The sequence below is a fragment of the Stigmatopora argus genome, chromosome 19 (assembly GCF_051989625.1).
Source record: "Stigmatopora argus isolate UIUO_Sarg chromosome 19, RoL_Sarg_1.0, whole genome shotgun sequence".
In the NCBI taxonomy this organism is placed as follows: Eukaryota; Metazoa; Chordata; class Actinopteri; order Syngnathiformes; family Syngnathidae; genus Stigmatopora; species Stigmatopora argus.
In genome coordinates, this window is record NC_135405.1 from 9450881 (window position 1) to 9471207 (window position 20327).

At 43.1% G+C, this 20327-nt stretch overlaps 1 protein-coding gene across 3 annotated transcripts in view; it reads left to right on the forward strand.

The window, feature by feature from the left end:
• The window catches only part of sesn1 (sestrin 1), a 37658-nt gene that overhangs the window by 14852 nt on the left and 2479 nt on the right, over positions 1 to 20327 (forward strand). Inside the window, exons 3-9 of one of the 3 annotated variants that reach the window (XM_077587063.1) lie at positions 18754 to 18819; positions 18895 to 19095; positions 19180 to 19362; positions 19477 to 19698; positions 19785 to 20039; positions 20108 to 20173; positions 20266 to 20298. In XM_077587063.1, coding sequence (XP_077443189.1) covers positions 18754 to 18819; positions 18895 to 19095; positions 19180 to 19362; positions 19477 to 19698; positions 19785 to 20039; positions 20108 to 20173; positions 20266 to 20298 — 1026 coding nt within the window. Of the gene's footprint in view, positions 1 to 17364; positions 17908 to 18753; positions 18820 to 18894; positions 19096 to 19179; positions 19363 to 19476; positions 19699 to 19784; positions 20040 to 20107; positions 20299 to 20327 lie in introns of those variants that run through there. The other 2 variants (XM_077587062.1, XM_077587060.1) reach the window with 2 other exon arrangements.

The window sequence follows — 20327 nt, forward strand, 5'->3', positions numbered from 1 at the left end:
GCTGCACCTGCGACAAATACTATTTTTTTCTCCTTGATTTATATTCTTATTTAAGTTAGTTATTTAAGAAACAGTTATGTTAACAGGTGCCTCAACAGGTTGGCATGGAAATCCATATTGACTTAATGATTGTGTAATCCTTAAAAGGTTTTAACAGTTTTTCATCCCCCTGTAGCAGATAGTCTGGGCCTTGTTTACTTCTTCTTTTGGCACCTTTTGAACACCCTGAGGCAAGAAACGGTCCCTCAACACTGCTCTAGAAGGAATCTGTTCTTCTTTAGCTGTGGTTGCTGTCGACATGCATGATTTGATGGTCTTAATGGCTTTCTGCCTTATAATGAAATGTTAAAGAAGTGTTTCCTTCAGCAACTTTTGTCACAGTTGTTTTCCAAAGGGTGGATACTGTTAGTTTGATAGCTTTTATAAGGTCTATTTGAGCAGTGGTATTCTGCCCTTTGGCTGTTTTATGCCCCTTGTTAAAAGTTCAGCATAGCTGTATCATCTGCTGCCTGTTAACCATCCCCTCGCTCTGAACTTTAAGTAAATATTGATGGTTGCCTACTGCTTAGGCGTTTTTAAAAAGGTGGTTCCAAAAAAATGGGGTGCTGGAAGGTGGGCTTGGCTTCAAGTGTTTATGCAAGGAGGGCCCGGCCCTTTTTCTCCCAAAGCACAATTGTCTGCTTATGTCACATTTGTTTGTCTTGACTGTTGCGCTCATCCGTTCTTTTGTTGATGTTAGATCACGGCCCGGGACCAGGTTTTCCTCCCTCACCTGTGCCCATAATAAACACAGAGAAGGTAAAATGGTAGAAGAGAATTGCTGACCAATACAAATCTTTGATAAGTAGTCTTGGAGGATACAATTAAAGCCTTGTCTACATGTAGCAGAGTTTGTTTTTAAGCAAAGATATTTTTTAGGATTTGTGGAGGAAGTGGGTGTCGCCAGATAATGCCAGTTTCAAACAAAACACCTCAGGGTTTAAATATTTCATAATCAGCATTTCTCCGGACATTTATACCACCCAGACAACAAGCCTTGATTTGTGTGCATTATTTTTCCTGATTTTTAACATGGATGCACTTTTCCACCACCAGATTTGAGATTACATGATAGGTAAACAAACACGTAATACAACGGGCATCTGTGTGCAAGCATGGCAACTCATCATCACCACCCCCGCGGCATTCTGTTGATGATTGACATGTTGTTCACGCAGCCGTGTTAGCCTATATGTCTTATAACTCAACACACATCAACGTTAGAACACACATCGTCATGGTGATACATTCTAAGTGAGAATATGAATAGTGTACATTAAGCAAGCATTTGGTAGCATTTCCAAAGGGATTTTATCTGTTGTACAAAAGATTTGCCAGTCTCATGATGTTACGATACATTGTTTTTTGAAGTTGGATTCGCAAATACGTGAACATTCTTGCAGCTGGGTCAGTACACTCAGCACTGAAAGGTTATGGCATTAACACATTGGTACGTGCCGTACAAGTTACAGGTAGTTAAGAACATGCGCGGGCTGGATTTGAACAGTTATGTAAGATTAATTTCAAGGCATACAATCAAGCAACCTGTTCAGTCTTTGAGCCAATCACTTCCATGTGTGTTTGAATATGCTCCAAACTGACTGCGGTTAAGCCAGTGGACAGTTGCGTTTTTGTGGTCAAATGAGCGGACCCTCAAAATAGTTTGTACGCTTCGTCCAAGCATTACGGTAAATCCATTCAAAACAGCAAAGCCTTTTTTTACTGTTGAGATTATTTTTGAGGGTTTAAAAGCACTACGAACACACGGATGTCACCATTGCTTCACCATTTTTCTGTTTTGAATGGATTTACCGTAACGCTTCGACTAAGCGGGCGGACTATTTTGAGCGTCCGCTAATTTGACCACCAAAACGTGAATGTCTGAAGGCTTGACCGCAGTTCCAAACGGCTATGGAAAGAAATCCTGTTGGATTTCTAGCGAATGGCAGGTTGTCGCTCTAATGTGTTGGGCTGCAGCCCACTGGTTCAAACTAGTTTGTCTGTTATTGTGGGCTTTGTAGCTGCGGTCTAGCCACAAAAAGACGTGTAATAACAGACCTGGTGCAGAGGACGGGAAAGCAGCAAAGGTTTTTTTTTACTTGGATGGTGATTAGTTGAGGTGCTAGTGGGAAAAGATAATGTAATAATATCAATGCAGACAAAGTTATGGAGGAAGGTTTTGTGAGGGTCTGAGAGGAAACAGGTCATGCTGTGCAAAACCCCGCATAGGAAGTATAAACAGTGGGTAAAAGGTTGCCTGAGCACACTGAGGGAGTTTCTGTAGCAGCTGTGTGAGCTTTTTTACTTTAGTTTACCTTTATCTGGCCATGAAGATGGTACCCGGGCTTCCAGAATGGACCCTCACAACCTTAATACCCATTAAGTTTCAGATAACAAAAAAAATAGAAAGGTTATTCCATATCAAAGGATATTTTCAGGAATTTTGAAGCCCAAATGTCCTCCATTATTGGAATGAATGAAACAAAACACTATGGCTTGCTCCGTTTTCCTCACCAGAAATGCTGATTATCTCATAATTTGTTCTGGATGTCATTTTCTCTTTACTGCCCAGATAGTGTTTTCCCCTTTTATTCTCACATGGTCTGATGGCGTGAGAGCAACAACCCTCTTCGCTAAGGCGGAGTTGTTATTGTCAGCAGCTGGCAAAGGGTTTTCCTGTCCGATCGGCCTAAACGCTGACCCTGCAAACCTGCGGCAGTCAGATTGAAATGAACAGAGAAGAGCGTGGGGTCGACCGGTAGTTAATCCTCCAGCAGATTGGTAGGGAGTGCAGTAAACGATCGTAGGAGACCAAGGACAAGCAATTTCTTCTTCTCTTACCTTGAGTGGCTGATACTTATGGACATGCTGTACACAAATAGGGATGATGTGTGAAAACCAGTACCATATTGCTTTCAGCAAGCTGGGTTAATATAACACAGTATAACCTGCAGCAGGTCTTGTGATTTACACCCCCCCCCCTTTTAATTTGACCACCTCTGTGTTATGTAACCCTTGGGGCAAGAGTGCCTGTTACAGCAAGGTTTATTTCTGTTCTCTTGACGCTCCTGTGAAACATTCTGCATGGACTCCTTGTCCTGTTTGGTCATTGCAATTCTCCATCTTGACTGCATCTCGAACAGTTACATCAAAAACACACTCGGCTGGGAACCGCTGACAGTCCTGGAAAAAGGAAAACCTGGTAGATAAGGAAGTCTTCAAGGGTTCTGTGTTTCAGTACTTTTTTTAGTTTTTTTACACAACTTGCTGTTTTCTAATAAGGAGCTGAATGGGAAAGTTCTTACTCTGTGCTGTAAATTGACCAAATACATTTCCTTGTTTATTTGCAATCGGTATAAACAGTCCTTTTCATCACACTACACATTTTTAGTAAGATGACACTGCTTGGCTGAATGTTGTTACATTGGGAATTAAAAGGGAGAGGTCAGAAAACCCTTTTAGCTGATAGGAGACAATGAAAAACTGAGTGATAGAGTGCTTGTTTTTGGTAGACTGCCCTTGCAGCTGCTATAGACAAGGCCCCCCGGTTCAACTCTTTAATGTACTTTTACATTCTGTTAAGAATGCAATTTGTTTCCCCATTTGATAGAAGTTGCATCTCATTAAAATTATTTACACCTGGGAGAATCTCAGGTATCATGTATCTCAATACGTACAATCGTAATGTTATATAATAGTGTGTGTATATTTATGTATAAATATATACACAATAGTATTACTTTGTCAAATTATCTTTTCACACGAGATTGTTCTGTGTTTCACTGCTAAACATGCAGTAAAAAGAAAGCTCATGGACTTTTATAGGACTGTAAAAACTTTACCTCGAGTCATCTGTCCTTAACTATTAATCTGTCAATCATCTCTTTCTCCCCTTAACCACACAAACAGCGATATTCATCATTGTGCCATTTACGTAATGTTTACTCAAAATTAAATGTAGCCGTCTTCACCGTCAACACGCTTTCACAATTGTTTGCGAAGCATAGAAAAAAAAAGCTCATGCATGCACATACAGGCCACGATTTATTACCTGTTATAATTTATGGCTTGAATTCTTTCTAAATAAATCGACATGTCCCTGTTCATCCCATTTAGGCACCGTTGAAAATACAAAGCACATGTTTTTCCGTTAATTAAATCTAAGCACAACTAAAACAAAACAAAAATCTTACACACAATTGTAGTCAGAGATTATAGGGCAAGTTTAAAAAAATATTTTGTCTCAACTAAGCTTATTGTTAACTATAAGAGAAAATTGATTGACATCATGGTGCTCCCAATGCCTATCTTGTGACTAGTTTAGCCTTTATACATCAGCTAATTAGTTCTTATTGGGGGTTTCATCATAGTTGTGAAGTGGTAGTCTAAAGTGTAAAAGGCCACACAAATACATAGCATCATAAGTGCATAGTATGTCCCAGGCAGTCTTCCAAAGTTAAGACTGAGTGTGTGTGCGTTATGTCCTTCCATTTTTTTTCCTGTCTCTTTCCTGTTCAGATCCAGGGGTGTGTTTCGTTGACTTCCTGACCACTGTCAGGCTTCCTTCGGTTCTTCCAGCGCAGCCAAACCTTTCTTTGTTTGCCAGTTCAGTTTATGTGTCTGTGATGAACATGACACACAAATGAGCGTGCACAGGTGTGGACCAAGCTGCTTTGAGTAAAGTGCATGAATTCATGGATACATGGGATTAAACGTGTGCAAAGGTAAAGGGCGATATCATAAAAAACACTGTAACTTTTCCAGATGTTGACGTCAGAGAGTGAGAAACAGTGCACTACCTATCAGCCGTCTGGCACACTTTGATTTTTCACTATCTTTGCTTTTACTTCCGTTCTTCTCTGAAGAAAACCCATGTCAGCAATTCCAAGAGGTCACAAGACCATCAGTTCTGCCCCCTGCTGCAGTTGTGATTGCTTAGAAGCCCTTTTTTTCAAGGCTTGATGAAATATCAATTTTCTTCTCCATGACGTGTGTTGTTGTTGTTCTTTTGATCATATTAAACTTGATTAGTCTCTGATAAAAATCATTTGATGTTCTGTAAACAGCTTGTCCTTCACTGGAATCACATGAAAAAACAGCTTTTTTTAAACAACAGTACTACAGACTTGCTGGTTGTATAAGGCCAACATGTTCTCTTCCCTGTCACTGTATTTTTTTTTACTTGGACCATTTGCTGGTCTGTCTGAGCTCACACGGCTGTTTATAACATGTGTACGTCATTTCCGTAGCAAGCACTGGAAAGGGTAGTGACGGGGACCTGTCCTCTCTCAGTCCACTCCTTTTGAGAGCCACTTAAAGCAAAATATGCACTTTAATGCTGAAAACACGGACATGTCAGCTAAATTTAGACCGCATCCGAACTTCTGCGTCCTAAATTTACTAATATTTCCGTTACTGGAGTACCCATATAATCTGAAAATGTTTTTATGAACCTGGCTTACATTTCACTATTACATGAACTAAGGTTTGAAGTTTTTCTCGTTCAACTTAAAGCTTAAAAGTCTTAATACTTATCAACTGCGGGTGTATAGTGACAAAGCAGATGGAACTGGTTTTCAAACAACAAATGTAGGTATGCAAAAATTTAATGTGTGTTTCGAACTAGTGGTTTACATGACAACAACCAGTCGAAACATATCCTAAACTTTAAAGGCTACCACAAAATGCTGTCAGAAGACATTCATTTCTCATTCCAGGAGATTGGTCAAACCTGCATGGAAGTCATGCTAACTAACCTCACCCCGTAAATTTTGTTTTCAGGAGAATTTGATAAGGGAAAGCCTCAGATATGAGCTCGAAACCGCAAGGCGGTGTAGCCTTTACTCAACTGTAGAAAGTCACTGTAGTTCATGGAGCTCGGGAAATTACAGTTTGGAGTCTGGCGAGGGGTTGGTCAAGCCATACAGAAGGCGTGGAGAGGAGAGGGGGTTGTACGTCATTCTGCAGTTACCACGGAGGGCCTTTCAGTTTTTTTTCTTCACCCATCTGACTACAGTTTGAGCCATAGCATCTGTTGCTTTGTTGGGGGCCTGCTATTTATCAAGCTGCTGGTAGCCCATAGGGAAAAAACATGGCGTACTATATAGGTTACCCCCTCCTTCCACGACCCTCCCTCCATCTGAAGACATGTTTTTCAAGGCAGTGTTTTCACAAAACGACTAACGTGGGGTGGAGGGGGTGGCTGGAAAAGGGGGTTAACCTACAGTGGGAGGGGAAACTAAAGATGGGATGTGGCCTGCAGTATTTCCTCGGATTTTCTATAGAGTACATCAGGGTTTTTGTCTGAGCACTTGGCACTCGATACTGTTTTTCACGTCTGCCTGAATAGTTGAGTTCTGAGAGGCCGTCTCATCCCCAAGCTTTTTAGGAATCCGGCTGCATATTCTTAGAAATATTTTTGGCGGCGAAAAGGGCTCACACTTATGCCTTAAGTAATAAAGTATTACATGTCTCAGTAATGACTAAGATCTTGATTACATCACTGCCAGGCTTGAACGTCAATTTGAAAGTCATGCCGATCTCAGTTTTTGTCACCTTTTTAACAATTCCGCACGCGTGCAGAACCCGAGCCGCCTCCCTCGCGACCCACATCGTACGTCAGTTGGTCCCTCAGGCGTGCTGTCAATCCTTCTTTCATGGGAGCCGTCGTTGTCCCATTGACAAAAACGGTTTTAATGGTAGTTTGCTTGACTTGCTTCGTTAAAATAAAACAAATTGACAATACTAAGGAGGGGGGATGGAAATGCAGAGCTATTGATTGACCGAGAAGGTTTAAACACATTGACAGAAAAGACCAAAGGATACACATTTACTGGAGAGACCCAAGAGCTTACAGAACATTCCAGATGAATCGATGCTAACACAGTGTACATGTCCGGTGTTTCTTTTCGAGGCTAACCTCTACCGATGTAACTTGCAAACATGTTGTCCTGGTAAAGGCCTACAACTGTTTACACAGTGGACCCATTCATGCAAAGTTGGGTTTTACATCTCTTTGCATTGCAGGTGGCTTCTTTGTCTGCCTGGTATAATGTGTGTGTTCCTACTTTCATAGACTTCTTACTAATTTTGTCAACTTTTACAGTAATCATTCATTAAAAACAACATAAACTTAGTTTTCTACTAAGTGCAGAGCATTTTCTGCTAGAATGCTCGTGTATTGTCCCCTAATGTAATACTATTTATTTATTTGGGAGTTATGTATATAAAAAAAAAACAGTAGGCCTCTCCTCAAGCATATCCCCCTTGCTGTTAAATGTTCTTGATTCTTAACATTCACACTGAGAGGCATCAGCCGGTCAACAGGATATGAAACTGACCTTTCCTCCACTTTTTCCTCCTATTCCAGCCCTAAATCTGTCTCTGGCATGCATGTTTGTGCTGTTTTCACCCGACTCGGCTGTGTTCGGTGTCGTGGTTTTGGGATTTTGACCAATGCCCGAGTCTCGTCCCAGTTCCATTCCTGTCTCGTAACCACGCGGATCGGCGACTAGGCTGAGTCACTACCGCGTATTTGGCAAAAGGTGTCCTCTAGTTAGTACATAGACTCCCCTCCCTTCCAGCTGATGTTAGTAGAAGGGAAGATGACCATCTGGTGCCCCAGTTGACCAGTGACTGGACAACAGCCTCCTTTTATGGCACACTTCCACCGTGCATTGTTAGTATGAGACTGTTTGTGTCTGAGGTGTTCTTTGTTAGATTTTTCAAAGTGCATGAGGAATTGTGCACTTGCCTTTCTTCCTCTTCACATTGAAGTCATCTTCTCTTTGTTTATGTTCGTCTGTGAAGTCCACATTTGCGCGTGTTCCTCTAGGAGAGCCGAGTATTGTCTGAAGCCTTCCTGTGGGAGTCCCGTAGAGAACGCACCCCTTGGCGTAGAGCTCTTCGTACGAGATCAATGTGTCAGAGAGGGTAGACACCATAGACCAGCTTTGGTGCAAGAACACATGGACTTTTCCTCTCCAGACACTCAAATAGGGCATGTAAGATTCTTTTGTAAAGGCAAAATCGGCACTGAGCCAGAAATTATACACTAAAAATCTTCAAAAATTCCAATATTTATCTTTTGAGCTACTGTAGTTCTTGACATATATAGCTGCATGACAAAGAGCTAATGTTTTTACAACGGTAGCCAACCATTTCAAACAAAAAACCCCGGTAACATGCATGTCCAGTTACATTACTTAATCCCAAAACACATTACTATTTCACAATAATCGCATGCATTTGTTAATTAAATGGAGAAAGGCTTCATTGTTATTCCCTGTCTGAGTGAACCCTCACATGTTTTCCATCTCAGATCCAGAAGTTAGTTTGCGTGTTGTTGACAATCACGGGATATATTAACTGTGTCTACGGTACAGACCACTCGTCTCCTCCCCCTCTTTCCTTTCTTGGCCCGTTCCCGTCACATTCAATGACTAACAAAGACACTCATTTATGGTCACTATTTTATCCAATTCTCATCAGTGATTAATTGCATCATAGGTTGTCAGCCGAGCAGAAAACGAGCTTATGCACCAGAAGTTTACTAAAGTACTAAAGTTATTTGCTGACACTGATGCTGTGAGATCGCAGTTGAAATAAAAATTGGACATCCATCGCCGGACTCAAAAATTGAATTAAAAGTACAGATGCGGACGGATTCAACTCTTTTTGTGTATTATTTTCTGATCAAAACGTACTTATGCTGCGCCCCAAACAACGGTACTTACTGTATTTATTTGCATGTGAATTCTGTTATGAGCACAACATAGACTAGTTTTGTTTTCCTAGTTTTGTGGGAAACTGAAGGGAATCTGATTTAGTAAAGCAGCATTATCCCCTTTCCCACTTTAACAAGCGGGCCTCACCAAGCACTAATCCCAAAATGAGCTGACTCTGCACCTGAACCGCTCCAATACTTCGCTGTGGGTTTGTTTCTCTTCACCAGTGTGCTTTGTATTACTTTGTGTGTGTATGTGTGTGTATGTGTGTGTATGCGTATCTGTGTGCGTCCACTCAGGTGAGTGGGCCCAAAAAGGTAATCTAGTGTACAGAGTCATTGATTTTTTTTCGCTGCGCAGGAAGTGGCTGGTTATTGATTCTATGGGACAATGATGTCACTCGAGGCGACGATGGCTGTTTACTTATCCATGATAAGGCGGCAGGCGCTACCACATGCCCCCCACCCCCTCGCACTGCTCAAATAATCCTCGCTCGCCATCCTCCCACCTTTTATCACTCTTCTTTCATTACTCTTTCCACCCGCTGTCTTTTCATTTGCCATCCGTGCCCTCTTTAACCCTGGCGACCGCTGCTTGTGACATAATCAGCGGCCAAGGGGATGCCGTTTTTATACTGTATTTGCCTCGTTCCTTCACAGACATGAAAAATATTTGGGTTGCATTAAACATTTAAAAAAAAATACAATCACTTCACAATTTTCTCAGTCAAACTGAAAATTACAGTCAAATCTTTGCTGATTCAGGCACTATTTTAACTATTATGTCATGTAAACACTCACTTTGTCTGATTTTTAACTTTTATTCAAAGTGATAAACAAGCACACTACAATAACACAGATTTCCCCATTTTTACTTGCATTTTTTCCCCACATATTTCCGCATACAAAGTATCTCAAGTACCCTTTGCTGTATAATTCTTTTTTTATTTTGTAAATGCAAAACCTCAGCTTCATGATTTGGGGGATACAATGCACTTCCTCATTTCAAAATAAATCTGCTTACTTTGGGAGGATACTGACTCAGTGTCAGTTTAGCTGAGTTGGCTTAAATTGGGAATCAAATCCGCTCATCATTTTATCCAGCTGTGACATCAAATGCCAGTGGACTTCCTCATTGTGTGAATGCAATGTGTTTAGATATGAGTCATACGAGGATGTGTCAAATATGTCCCTAAAGTTAAAAGTAATGACTATAAGTGGACTTTGACACTGTAGGAAAAACCTCTTTGGCAGTAGTGTTTGTTAGTTTCTATTTAAAACCTAATAAATGAAGAGATTTTTGTTTAAAGTCAAAAAATGACCTCGCCCCCTCAGCGTGTTTACTCTGTATCAGACTGCTCGGCGATGTGGTCGTGTTCCATAACATAGGCGTGACAGATTTCAGTCCGACATCCGCTAACATTTATTAAAACATTCTGTTCCTTCGTTGGCACGTGTTTGTTCCGTGCATACTTTAATGCATCATAGCTCTAGAGATTTCTACCTTATAACTTGGTGTCCACATACAAAAAAAAATGTCCGCAGTGAGACGACAACAAAAAAAAAGATGCTCAGCTGTCAGTTTGTCCTTTTCTTGGTCCTGCTGCCTTGTAACAGATTAACCACAGAGCAAATATATCTGACACTATCTGTGGCATTAACAGAGAAGTCTCACACACACAACACAAAACACACAGGCGACAGTTAGGGTTAAGAAGGGCGCAGAGATTTTTTAAAGGTCAAGACTCTGTGTATAAATAAACCAGTGAAATAGATCCTTTTGGGAATTGGGCTTTTTTCCTGTGGTAAAATACATAACTTTATTTAATAACTGCATTCGGATGAGTTGAAATGAGAATTTTATAACATATTTCTGTTACTCTATTGATGCGGAAGAGTTAACTGTTCCACTGGATTTAATAAAAATTGCCAATTTTACACGTGAGCCATGTGAGGGTAACACATTTTAGCCGACACGAATATTGTGTCTCAGCATCCTCTAAATTTGCCAACGCTCATGTGATCTCATGTCATGCGCTCCTGTTTTTATTTTTGAGGAAGTCGCTAGACGCTCTCCGCCGATTGCGGCACCGTGTCTGCACCCTGTGGCTATTTCGACTTGCCGCCGTTTGTACGCGTCTAGTCGACTAGTGGCTTTTTGCTGTGGACATCGTCTCGGCGGCTAAGTGCGTCACCTGGGAGGCAGAAAAATGAAGAAAGAACGCTTTGTCATACCTCTGTCATATGTACATTGGCGTGCTAAAGTGGTACCTCAAGTTGTCAGATCTTAGGTGGTGTGTGATAGTCACATTTTGATTTCCAAAACCTCAAAAACATACAAAGTAACTTCAAATTTCCTATAAGGTGTCGTGTGCGGTCGTCTGGTCGCTGGTCTTTTGGTCGCCGGTCTTTTGGTCGCCCGGATCCAAACAACGGGCGACCAAAAGACCGGCGACAAAACAAGGTAAAACAACACAGTCTACGCATCAATAAAAGCCAACAATGGCCATGAGCAGTTTCACTGAGCCGACGTGTGAGTGTATAAGAGTTTGTATGTACGTGCGTTGTCCCTTTAAGAAGCTACGTCAGTCAGGGTCTTAACAAGTTCTCCAACAAAAAACAATAAACGTCCGGGAAATTTGGAGCTTTTCTTTAGCCTAATAATTAATAGGGCATTAAGTATGACTAAATAATAATTTGCAGTTTGTATTTAGGGAATTTGAGCAACGATTTAAATGCTAATTATCAATAACCTTCCGGGCGACCAAAAGACTGGCTACCAAAAGACCGGCGACCAAACGACCGAGTACCATAAGGCGTACCTGACTATATCCACCCACCAAACTTTACAATAAATGGGAAAAGGAATAGTCAATTGTGGTCTGTCAATTCAATTGGCCCTGACTTAAAGTACCCATAGACATAGCCACAGAGGAAATGGATGCTACCAGTATGGAAAACTGGCCCTTATTTTTACAATCAGCCAGCGACAGTCATCGGCAACACGCTGAGCAGAGCCACACTTACCCGCAAACATAGCGGATGCATGAGGGCAAGAACAACATCAATTCATTTATTCAGGAAAAGGTCATGTTATTAGTATCGAACACATAACAAATATTATTGACTGCCTTTCCGCAATTTAATGGAAATGAATAAGTCTGCCGTAACAGGTGATGAGGACTCAGGTTGAGCTGATCGAGTTTCCAGCTAATCGCATTTCATAAACGATTAAACATTAACGGCCGGGGCGGCGGACGAGTGACGTCACTCTCCATTCAAGTCCCGTCTGAACGATTCTCCCGCTATTCTTTCCGAGCTGGACCTCATTGCCTTTTAATGAAGGAATCAGACACTGAGGGCAACGATTAGGCCTTATCACTTCCTTCTTTCGAAAATGGCCGGCACGTGGAACTTTGTATTGTCTTGAAAGGGTTTCAAAATTGGCAAGTAATATTAAAGTTATCATCAACGCATGCCAATTCAGACATTTTTCCCCCTATGAAAATCCATCGACCGTCTGTAGATCAGGAAACCTGAAATCAAATGCAAATTTCAATATATTTGCAGATCATTAGCATTTCCTAGAGTATTTCGTACTGTTCATCTGATGCTCATAAAACGAACACTCCAAAGTATTCACATCAAATCAATACATTTAACTCTCATCATGTCTATTTGCTTGTTATTTGTGAGAGTACTTTTGCCACCCTTGCAGTCAGATGAGTCATTTTTTGATCAGTCAGCAGAGAGGAGAAAAAAACAGCTGCTCATTCCAGGACTTGCGCACTAGCGTCAAACTGACGCCGTGTTTTCTTTGGGCTGGTCCGAGACCTCTCGCTGATATAAGGTCAGCTTTGTGCGCTTCACGTTTTGGACGTAGTAAGCGATAAGCTCGGCATACATTTTGTGCCGTTGCTGCAAGAGTTGCAGGAATTTTGTGCTTATCTCTCCTTTGTCCAAATCGATCGACATTACAACGAAGGAGTTGTTTCTTATTAATCTGTGTCACTTCTCGTGTCGGAAAAATGAAGTTTGATCTATTATATTTGTCGATGCGCTTTTGTTCCGCTTACAGCCTGCTGTACTGTGACAGCTGCCCTCCCTTTGTTAGAATAACATCCCCGGGAACTTGCTTTTCCTCACGTGCACATGGAGTTTGCGGGCCGACGCCTTTCCCCCCTTCGATTGTGGTGCTCCGTGTTTTCCGATTATTTAGGAAATTGACTATAAGTAAGATCACGCCTGTCTGAATAAAGCCGTCAGCATGTCGTCGTCCAACCCCCAATTCCGAGACTGTGAAGTCCCTTTCCATTTCGTGGAAACTGCTTCCTCCTAAAGTTGCTGCCCACTGGACCGCCGGTCCAAGTGCGCAGAGAAGGTTGGAGAGGGGGCCAGAGGGGGTCCACGCCTCTCTGTTCAGAAAAGCCGGAGCTGGCCAGACTTCCTCGCTCTGATAGACAGCCAGAAAAAACACAAATTAGAGAAAGGAAAGGAAGGCAGAGGGGCAAAGGGGGCCCAAAAGGCAACAGATTCCACAAGTGAATTCTGACCCTCAAGCAGTTAAAAGGGTTCTGGATTTATCAGTCTGGTCAAAACCAGTTGTTGTTATTTAGTTTTAACGATACGTGTATTTCTGTACGTCTTGGCTACTACTCGTAAGTAAATGGAGCTGACTTTGGACAATCAGGAGTGCTAGGCAACTCCAGCCAAAAGTTATTATTGTTAATAAAAACAAAATGAACTGAGGAAAACTACAGTTGGGAAAAATATTTTGCAAAACTAAAACATTCAAATAAAAGGGACACACACCTTTATTTTCGTATTTTATCCCGAACAATTACATGGGGAAAAAGACCAATCCAAAGAGGACAGAGTACATTTTTTTTAGATACAATTATTTTCTCAATACCAATATTCCATTAGATATTCCAATGGAGATTTGAAGCTTAAAATGTCCGAATGTCATTGAATATATTAAACCTGCGATGTATTTTTACATGGATGACAATGGCAGATTTGAAAATTAAACTATCCCAATGCTAAATAATTGTTGAAAATAGAGGTAAAGTTAGCCAGATCAGTTTACTCTAAAATTGAGGCATCTGTCGTTAGATTCCGGCACGAGACTCTTGCCGCAAACAATCTCACATCACTTTGTGGTTAACTACAGGGTGACTCAAGAGGGCAGGGATTGCATGATTGCATGTCGAGGCCTGCTTGTGAAGGCACTTAGGGGTTAAAACCGTCACGCTGGTTGAAGAGTCAGCTTTTTGCAAGAAGGAGATAACATTAGACTTCTTAAAAGTTTACTTGCACATTTTGGAATTAACTGATGAAAAAGGGTTGATCCAAGTGTTTACCCAGAAAACCAAGTCTCCCCATGTTTTCTTTTCTGCAAAAAGAAAGAAGCACGAACATTTTTGTAGCCACGTTAGACCAATCTCCGATAAACTGTATAACTTTCTGCGAAGCACAAACCCGATTAGGCTGCGCAGTGAACTTCATACCTCTGCTCAACTTTTTTTTCTCCTTTTTTTTTTCTCTTAGAGAAACAAGAGAGTTAAAGAGAGAGCGAGGAGAAGATTGGCTCGTCTCGTTGTTGTCCTACCCTGCGATTGGTAGACGCCTGTTGCTAGGCTTGTGTCGGGTTTCGAGAGTTTTTCTGCTTCCTCCTCTTTCTGCGCCCAGAGGCCAGGTTAGAACTGGTCTGTTAGACTTCTCCCACTTGTTGAACATCCCAGAGCGAGGGAGGGGAAAAAAACTTTAAAAATGTGCAACATGATGCTTACTGCTGGAGAAAACAAAAGGCGAGACACGTGCAGAGTTTGAAACTTTGGCACTGGGTCGTCTCTTTTGTTTTTCTTCTTATTACTCGCGTCAGCCTCCCTGTTAAATGGTTTTGCTGCACTGGCATCAACAAACTACATCTGTTCGGCTATAAAAAGTAGTTTCCCCCCTTTGTTGGGAAGTGATAATATGCAAAAAAGGTCAAACTTAAGCCACGTACCTTAATTTAGTGGAGTTGTGATACAGCAGACATTTTTGAAAACAGTGCAAAGCTACATTAAGATTGTAAAAACTTACAGATTACATGCATTCTTTAGCATATTTGAATTGTTGAATAGCAAATAATATTTCTCAGGCCGTCTTTTCTAACAACAACCAGCTGCATCCTGTCATTAGCCCCCCTTTATGTGGTGCCCATCAAATTTTTTGGATACTCCTACTTAATATTTTTTTTAACATATAGCTAGAAAATGTGCTAAGAGCAATATCCTGGTTTTCCCCAATCATCAACTTTACTGCTCTTACCAAGTTGGTAGAGCCGCTTTCTTTTTTTCCTCTTTTACTTTAAGTCGACAATCATTTATTTGACACTTTTGACCTTTTTATGATGGTCATCCATCACATCTGCAAGCTGGCAGAGTTTCATGTCAAACAACGTCATGTGTCCAAATAGGTGCAGTATTTGAACTTTGGGGTTTTGTTTAAACAGTACTATTCAAGACATTGTGCACCTGAAACTTTTTGCTCTTTCACGTCAATAAATGCATAATAGCCTCTTTGAGTACCAAGTTGGGGATGGCGTATGGCCCCTGGTTGTTGACGTTGTTCTGTGTACAGTGATACCCCCCTCGTCCTCCATTTGTTGTGGGATTTACGTTTCCAAACGGTAAAATCTGCAGTATTCAAAATCAAAAGAATCTGTTCCCCTTTTTTCATAATTCTCTGCAAATTTTGTTTAAATTGGAAAAAAATATTTATTTTTTATGGTGTGTAATAGCATGGGAAAAACTTAAATGAAAAACAGTACTCCCAAGTAATAGCCCCCTGAGATAGAGGCAGGATTTTAGCCAATCAAATGCTACGATATGTCTGAGAAGGTTACAGTTAGCATACTTTGTTACTTTGAGCTCTCTCTATTTAAACTCAGAATTTCAATGGATGACTTGCATTTGAAACAGAAGTGTGTTATTTTCGACAAATCTAATCTTCTGGCAACTCCCACCAAAGCCACGACTGATCTGGACCCCTACTTGCGTCATCTTGAAAAGTTTACCCTCTCAACTATACTCCATATTTAGCTTTTTAACGACATCTGCTCAGCACGTGGTAGTTGATCTCGCAAAACGACGAGCCTGAGTTCTCATCTGCACCTCGACGGGAAGAAGCGTACGCGCCCCAAAAGCACTGAAACAACAGTCTGGCCTCGCAGAATCATCAGTGCGTACACGGCGACAATAGCACCAGCGAAGCCGGACCCCCCGAGCCTATAAGCGCTTTTATGTGAAAGGGGGATCTGGCGTGTCGTAACGCTGACCGGCCTGGCTTCTGCAGCTTTTGCTGAGCCACGGGAGTGCTGACTCCAACCCCTGGGAACATGTTTACCTCTCTACCCCACCCCCTCCACCCTGCCTGCAGCAACAGGAGGGGTCCCGAGGTGGGAGAAGGCCAGGCGAGGGAGGCTGGCCGGCTCCATTCCACACAATGAACCTGCTGAATATCGCGCAACGTAGCTTGCCGAGCGGTTGCTTGCCAAACTGGCTGGACAGGCTCTTGTTTAAAGTGCACGGGAGAGAGAGGGGAGACCTTTTGGCCGCTCACTAAACCAAATTTAGCTGGCGACCTCTTGTTGTTGCAACAAAGACCAGAAAACATGGTCAAGTGAAGGTTCAGGTCGCCTGAAGGTCTCGGGGCTCAACGGACCCCCTGCAGGTGCGGTAAAGCAGCGAGGCGGCGCGCAAGCGAACGTGTTATTGTCAGGCTGGGGTAAACAAAGCCATAAGAGCTTGGACTCCTTATCTTTACTCCCCTCCCTTCTTCTCGCCCGTCCTGTGGCTCTGAAGGGAGTCCTTCAGCCGGCTTGATTAGTGGGAGGATGACATTATTATCTGCAGTCTGAGAGGCTGCACCTATGAGAGCCCTCCCCGTCCGTCCGTTCAAGGGCCTCCAGACCTCGTTGTCCTTTCAGACAAGATTATGAGCTTAATTCATTGTAAACGCATGCATGCATCGGGTTACAGACTGACCCAGCCACGGCGTGGAAATACGTGCAAATTGTATCATTAGGATAATTTAATCAGTAGCATTTGTTTGTTCCTTTTCAAGTAGGTCAACAAAATGGAAGACTTTGGTTTTGCAATCAATTGCAGAAAACAATCATATCACTTTCAAGACAAAAACATGAATTGCCAAATGACACTCTGAAGTTTAGGAAAGATGTGTCTTGTTACCCGCTGTAATTAGTCATTAGTAATTGCCTCCATTTTAATGCAGTGTTGGGGCCCTTTCCGATACTAATATAAATATTTGTGCAACATTGGTTTTAGTACATTCACTGCCAATATATAGTAAATTTATATGCTCTCGTGCAGCGCCTTCAATGCACCAATTAATCTGATTTCAATGGTTGCCAATGGCATACAATGAGTTTGCAAAAAAGTAATTTGCATGAACTATGGTCCCTGCCACGCCTCCCATTTCAAATGAATTGGACATCCATAGGCATCAATAACATCCTAAGTCATCTTTATGATTGATTTATATGTTGATCATCCTGCACCATCAACACCTTTTAATGACTAGCCAGAGCGATTTAGCATACCAACAAGACAGGCAATTCAATCACGAGCGAACAAAAGAGAAAGACATGATGATGTTTTCTTTAAGCAAAAAGGGGGTTTGTCCTTTCCGCTCACGTTTTGCTCCCCTCCTTCGTCCTTCCTCACGCTTAGCTCCTCCTCCCCAAGCTCTCGCGCGTCCCCATTGGCCAGCGATCTGGTGTTTTCGCTCGGTGATTGGCCCACTCTCGCGTCACTCAAGCCGGCCCCGACTTATTTACTCAATGTATGAGAAGGGGGGGGTACCAAATGGGTCAGGCGGAGTGACTTCGCTGCTTGTCGGGCCCGCAACAGCTGACGAGAGCGGAGCACTTGCACCCGACAGCCTCCCAGGGAACAAAGAACCGGGAAGGGGGGACGCTTCGCGGAGCTTTTCCAAGCCGATCCAAAAGCAGCAAAGTGCGGGGAGGACGAGATATGAGGCACGCGGTATCCCCATCGGATAACGTGGAGAATCGTTCCTTTGCAGTGACACACTTGTTTAAGATATGCGCCCATTGTGAACGGCTCTGCAAAAAGGTAAAGAAAAATAAAAGAAAAAGAAAATACGCTGCTTTTTGACCTCAGTGCTGCCTCGATGAAATCGTTTTTGATTGTTTGTTGGGGTTTTAAAGTTATGTCAATGGATTTTGGGCTTTCGAGCGACTGTTTTTTTCCCCTTCGACTGAATGAGCTGCAGTGCAGTCTTTTGTCCGGACTTGTTTTTCTTCTCAAGTTGGGCCCCCAACCTTGTTTTTCTTGTCACTCTTATGAATCGCAGTTATGATCTGTATTATTTGGAGATATTTCATTTTGACTCGTTGTCAACAATGCAATAACTACATTGTTGGTCAGCTCATTCATTCCAGTTTGCTGAATGGACATGTCTGGACATGGAAAAAAACCATCAAGTTGCTCATTTTCTTTTTAACTTACTTACTCTTACTCTATTTTAACATCTACCTGCATTCTATATACTATTGAAGGTGTCATTTTAAAACAAAATGATCAGTCATGACATTAAATGCATTAGTCTATCAATCTAAGGCATGTTTAGTGATGCTATCTTCCCAAATACCTGATAGTTTATCGCCGATGTCTACTTATCCCTAAAAATGTCACTTTAAACAACAACTGCGACTGCTATATTTATTTTACGACCGTAAAATGTGTCATGTTTACTGGCGCTGTGCTGCAAAACAGATATTTCATCACTCAAGCTGTAATTATCCCCAAAAATGTCACTTTTAAACAACCGCTCTGTCCGCTTTGCATATTGTATTGCCAGGAATGCTTCACCGTTGTTGACGCCGTCCTCAAAACTCATTTTCCATCACAATTTTTTTTATGATCCTCCCAAAAATGGCAATTTTCCTCCTTTTGCAGGATCTGGGAGTGCGAATCCCAAGACCCCTGGGAAACGGGCCAAGCAGATTTATCCCCGAAAAAGAGGTAAGAACCTGCCGCTAATGAAAAAAAATTGACTTTCATGGGCTTGTTATTGAAGCGGCGTATTTTCCGTCCTAGATTCTTCAAGTCAGTAAAGTGGACACCAGGACACAGTCGATATTTGAGGATGCGTTCGCCGCCCTCAGTCGCCTGGACAACATCTCCCTGGTCATGGGGTTCCACCCGCAGTACCTGGAGAGCTTCCTTCGCACGCAGCACTACCTGCTGCAGATGGACGGGCCGCTGTCGCTGCACTACCGCCACTATATCGGCATTATGGTGCGACCCCCGTTACGTCACCTCGCGTGGGTCGTGCGACTCCATCCGAGCGCCATTTTTTAAAATTTATTTACATTGGTCTAGGCGGCGGCTCGACACCAGTGCTCCTATCTGGTCAACTTGCACGTCAACGACTTCCTCCAAGTGGGTGGGGACCCCAAGTGGCTCAACGGGCTGGACGGAGCCCCTCGAAAACTGCAGCAGCTTGGCGAGCTGAACAAAATTCTGGCTCACCGACCCTGGCTGCTCACCAAGGAACACATAGAGGTGAGAAAGCGGGGGGTGTCAAGTGTTGCGTAACAGCTGAGCTCATGCTGTTAAAAAAAAAGAGGTCAGTCCAGTGGGCTCGTTCCAAAGTCCGCGTCTCCTTTTTTTTCCCAGGGTCTCCTGAAGGCCGAGGAGCACAGCTGGTCGCTTGCCGAGCTCATCCACGCCGTGGTCCTCCTCACGCACTACCACTCGCTGGCCTCCTTCACTTTCGGCTGCGGCATCGTGCCCGAGATCCACTGCGACGGCGGCCACACCTTCCGCCCGCCCTCGCTCGGTCACTACTGCGTCTGCGACATCGCCAACGGCAACAACCACCACGACAGCGGCGGCCTGGTGAGCGCCAAGCCCGACGGGGAGACAAACCCGAGCGCCAGTCGGCCCGCGCTCAACGCCGCAACGTTTTTTGTGCGCCCCCCTAGGACTGCGACGGCGAGGTGGAGGTCCTGATGGAGCGCATGAAGCACCTCCAGGAGTGCCGTGACGACGAGGAGGCCAGCCAGGAGGAAATGGCCACGCGTTTCGAGCGAGAAAAGACGGAGAGCATGCTGGTGGTGACGGCCGAGGACGAGGAATGGGCGCCGTCTCGCGACATCTCCCGCCACTTTGAAGACCCCAGCTACGGCTACAAGGACTTCTCCAGGCGGGGCGAGCACGTGCCAACGTTCAGAGTGCAGGTACGACTGCCGTTACGGTCATTAAGCAGATCAATTTGCTTATATTTTCTTCACTTTTTTTTGCTTAGGACTACAGCTGGGAGGATCACGGCTACTCCCTGGTCAACCGTCTCTACCCCGACGTGGGTCAGATGCTGGACGAGAAGTTCCAGATGGCTTATAACCTAACTTACAACACCATGGCCACGCACAAAGACGTGGACACCAGCATGCTGCGCAGAGCCATCTGGAACTACATACACTGCATGTTCGGAATCAGGTGAGCGAGAGCAGATCACGTTCATGCAA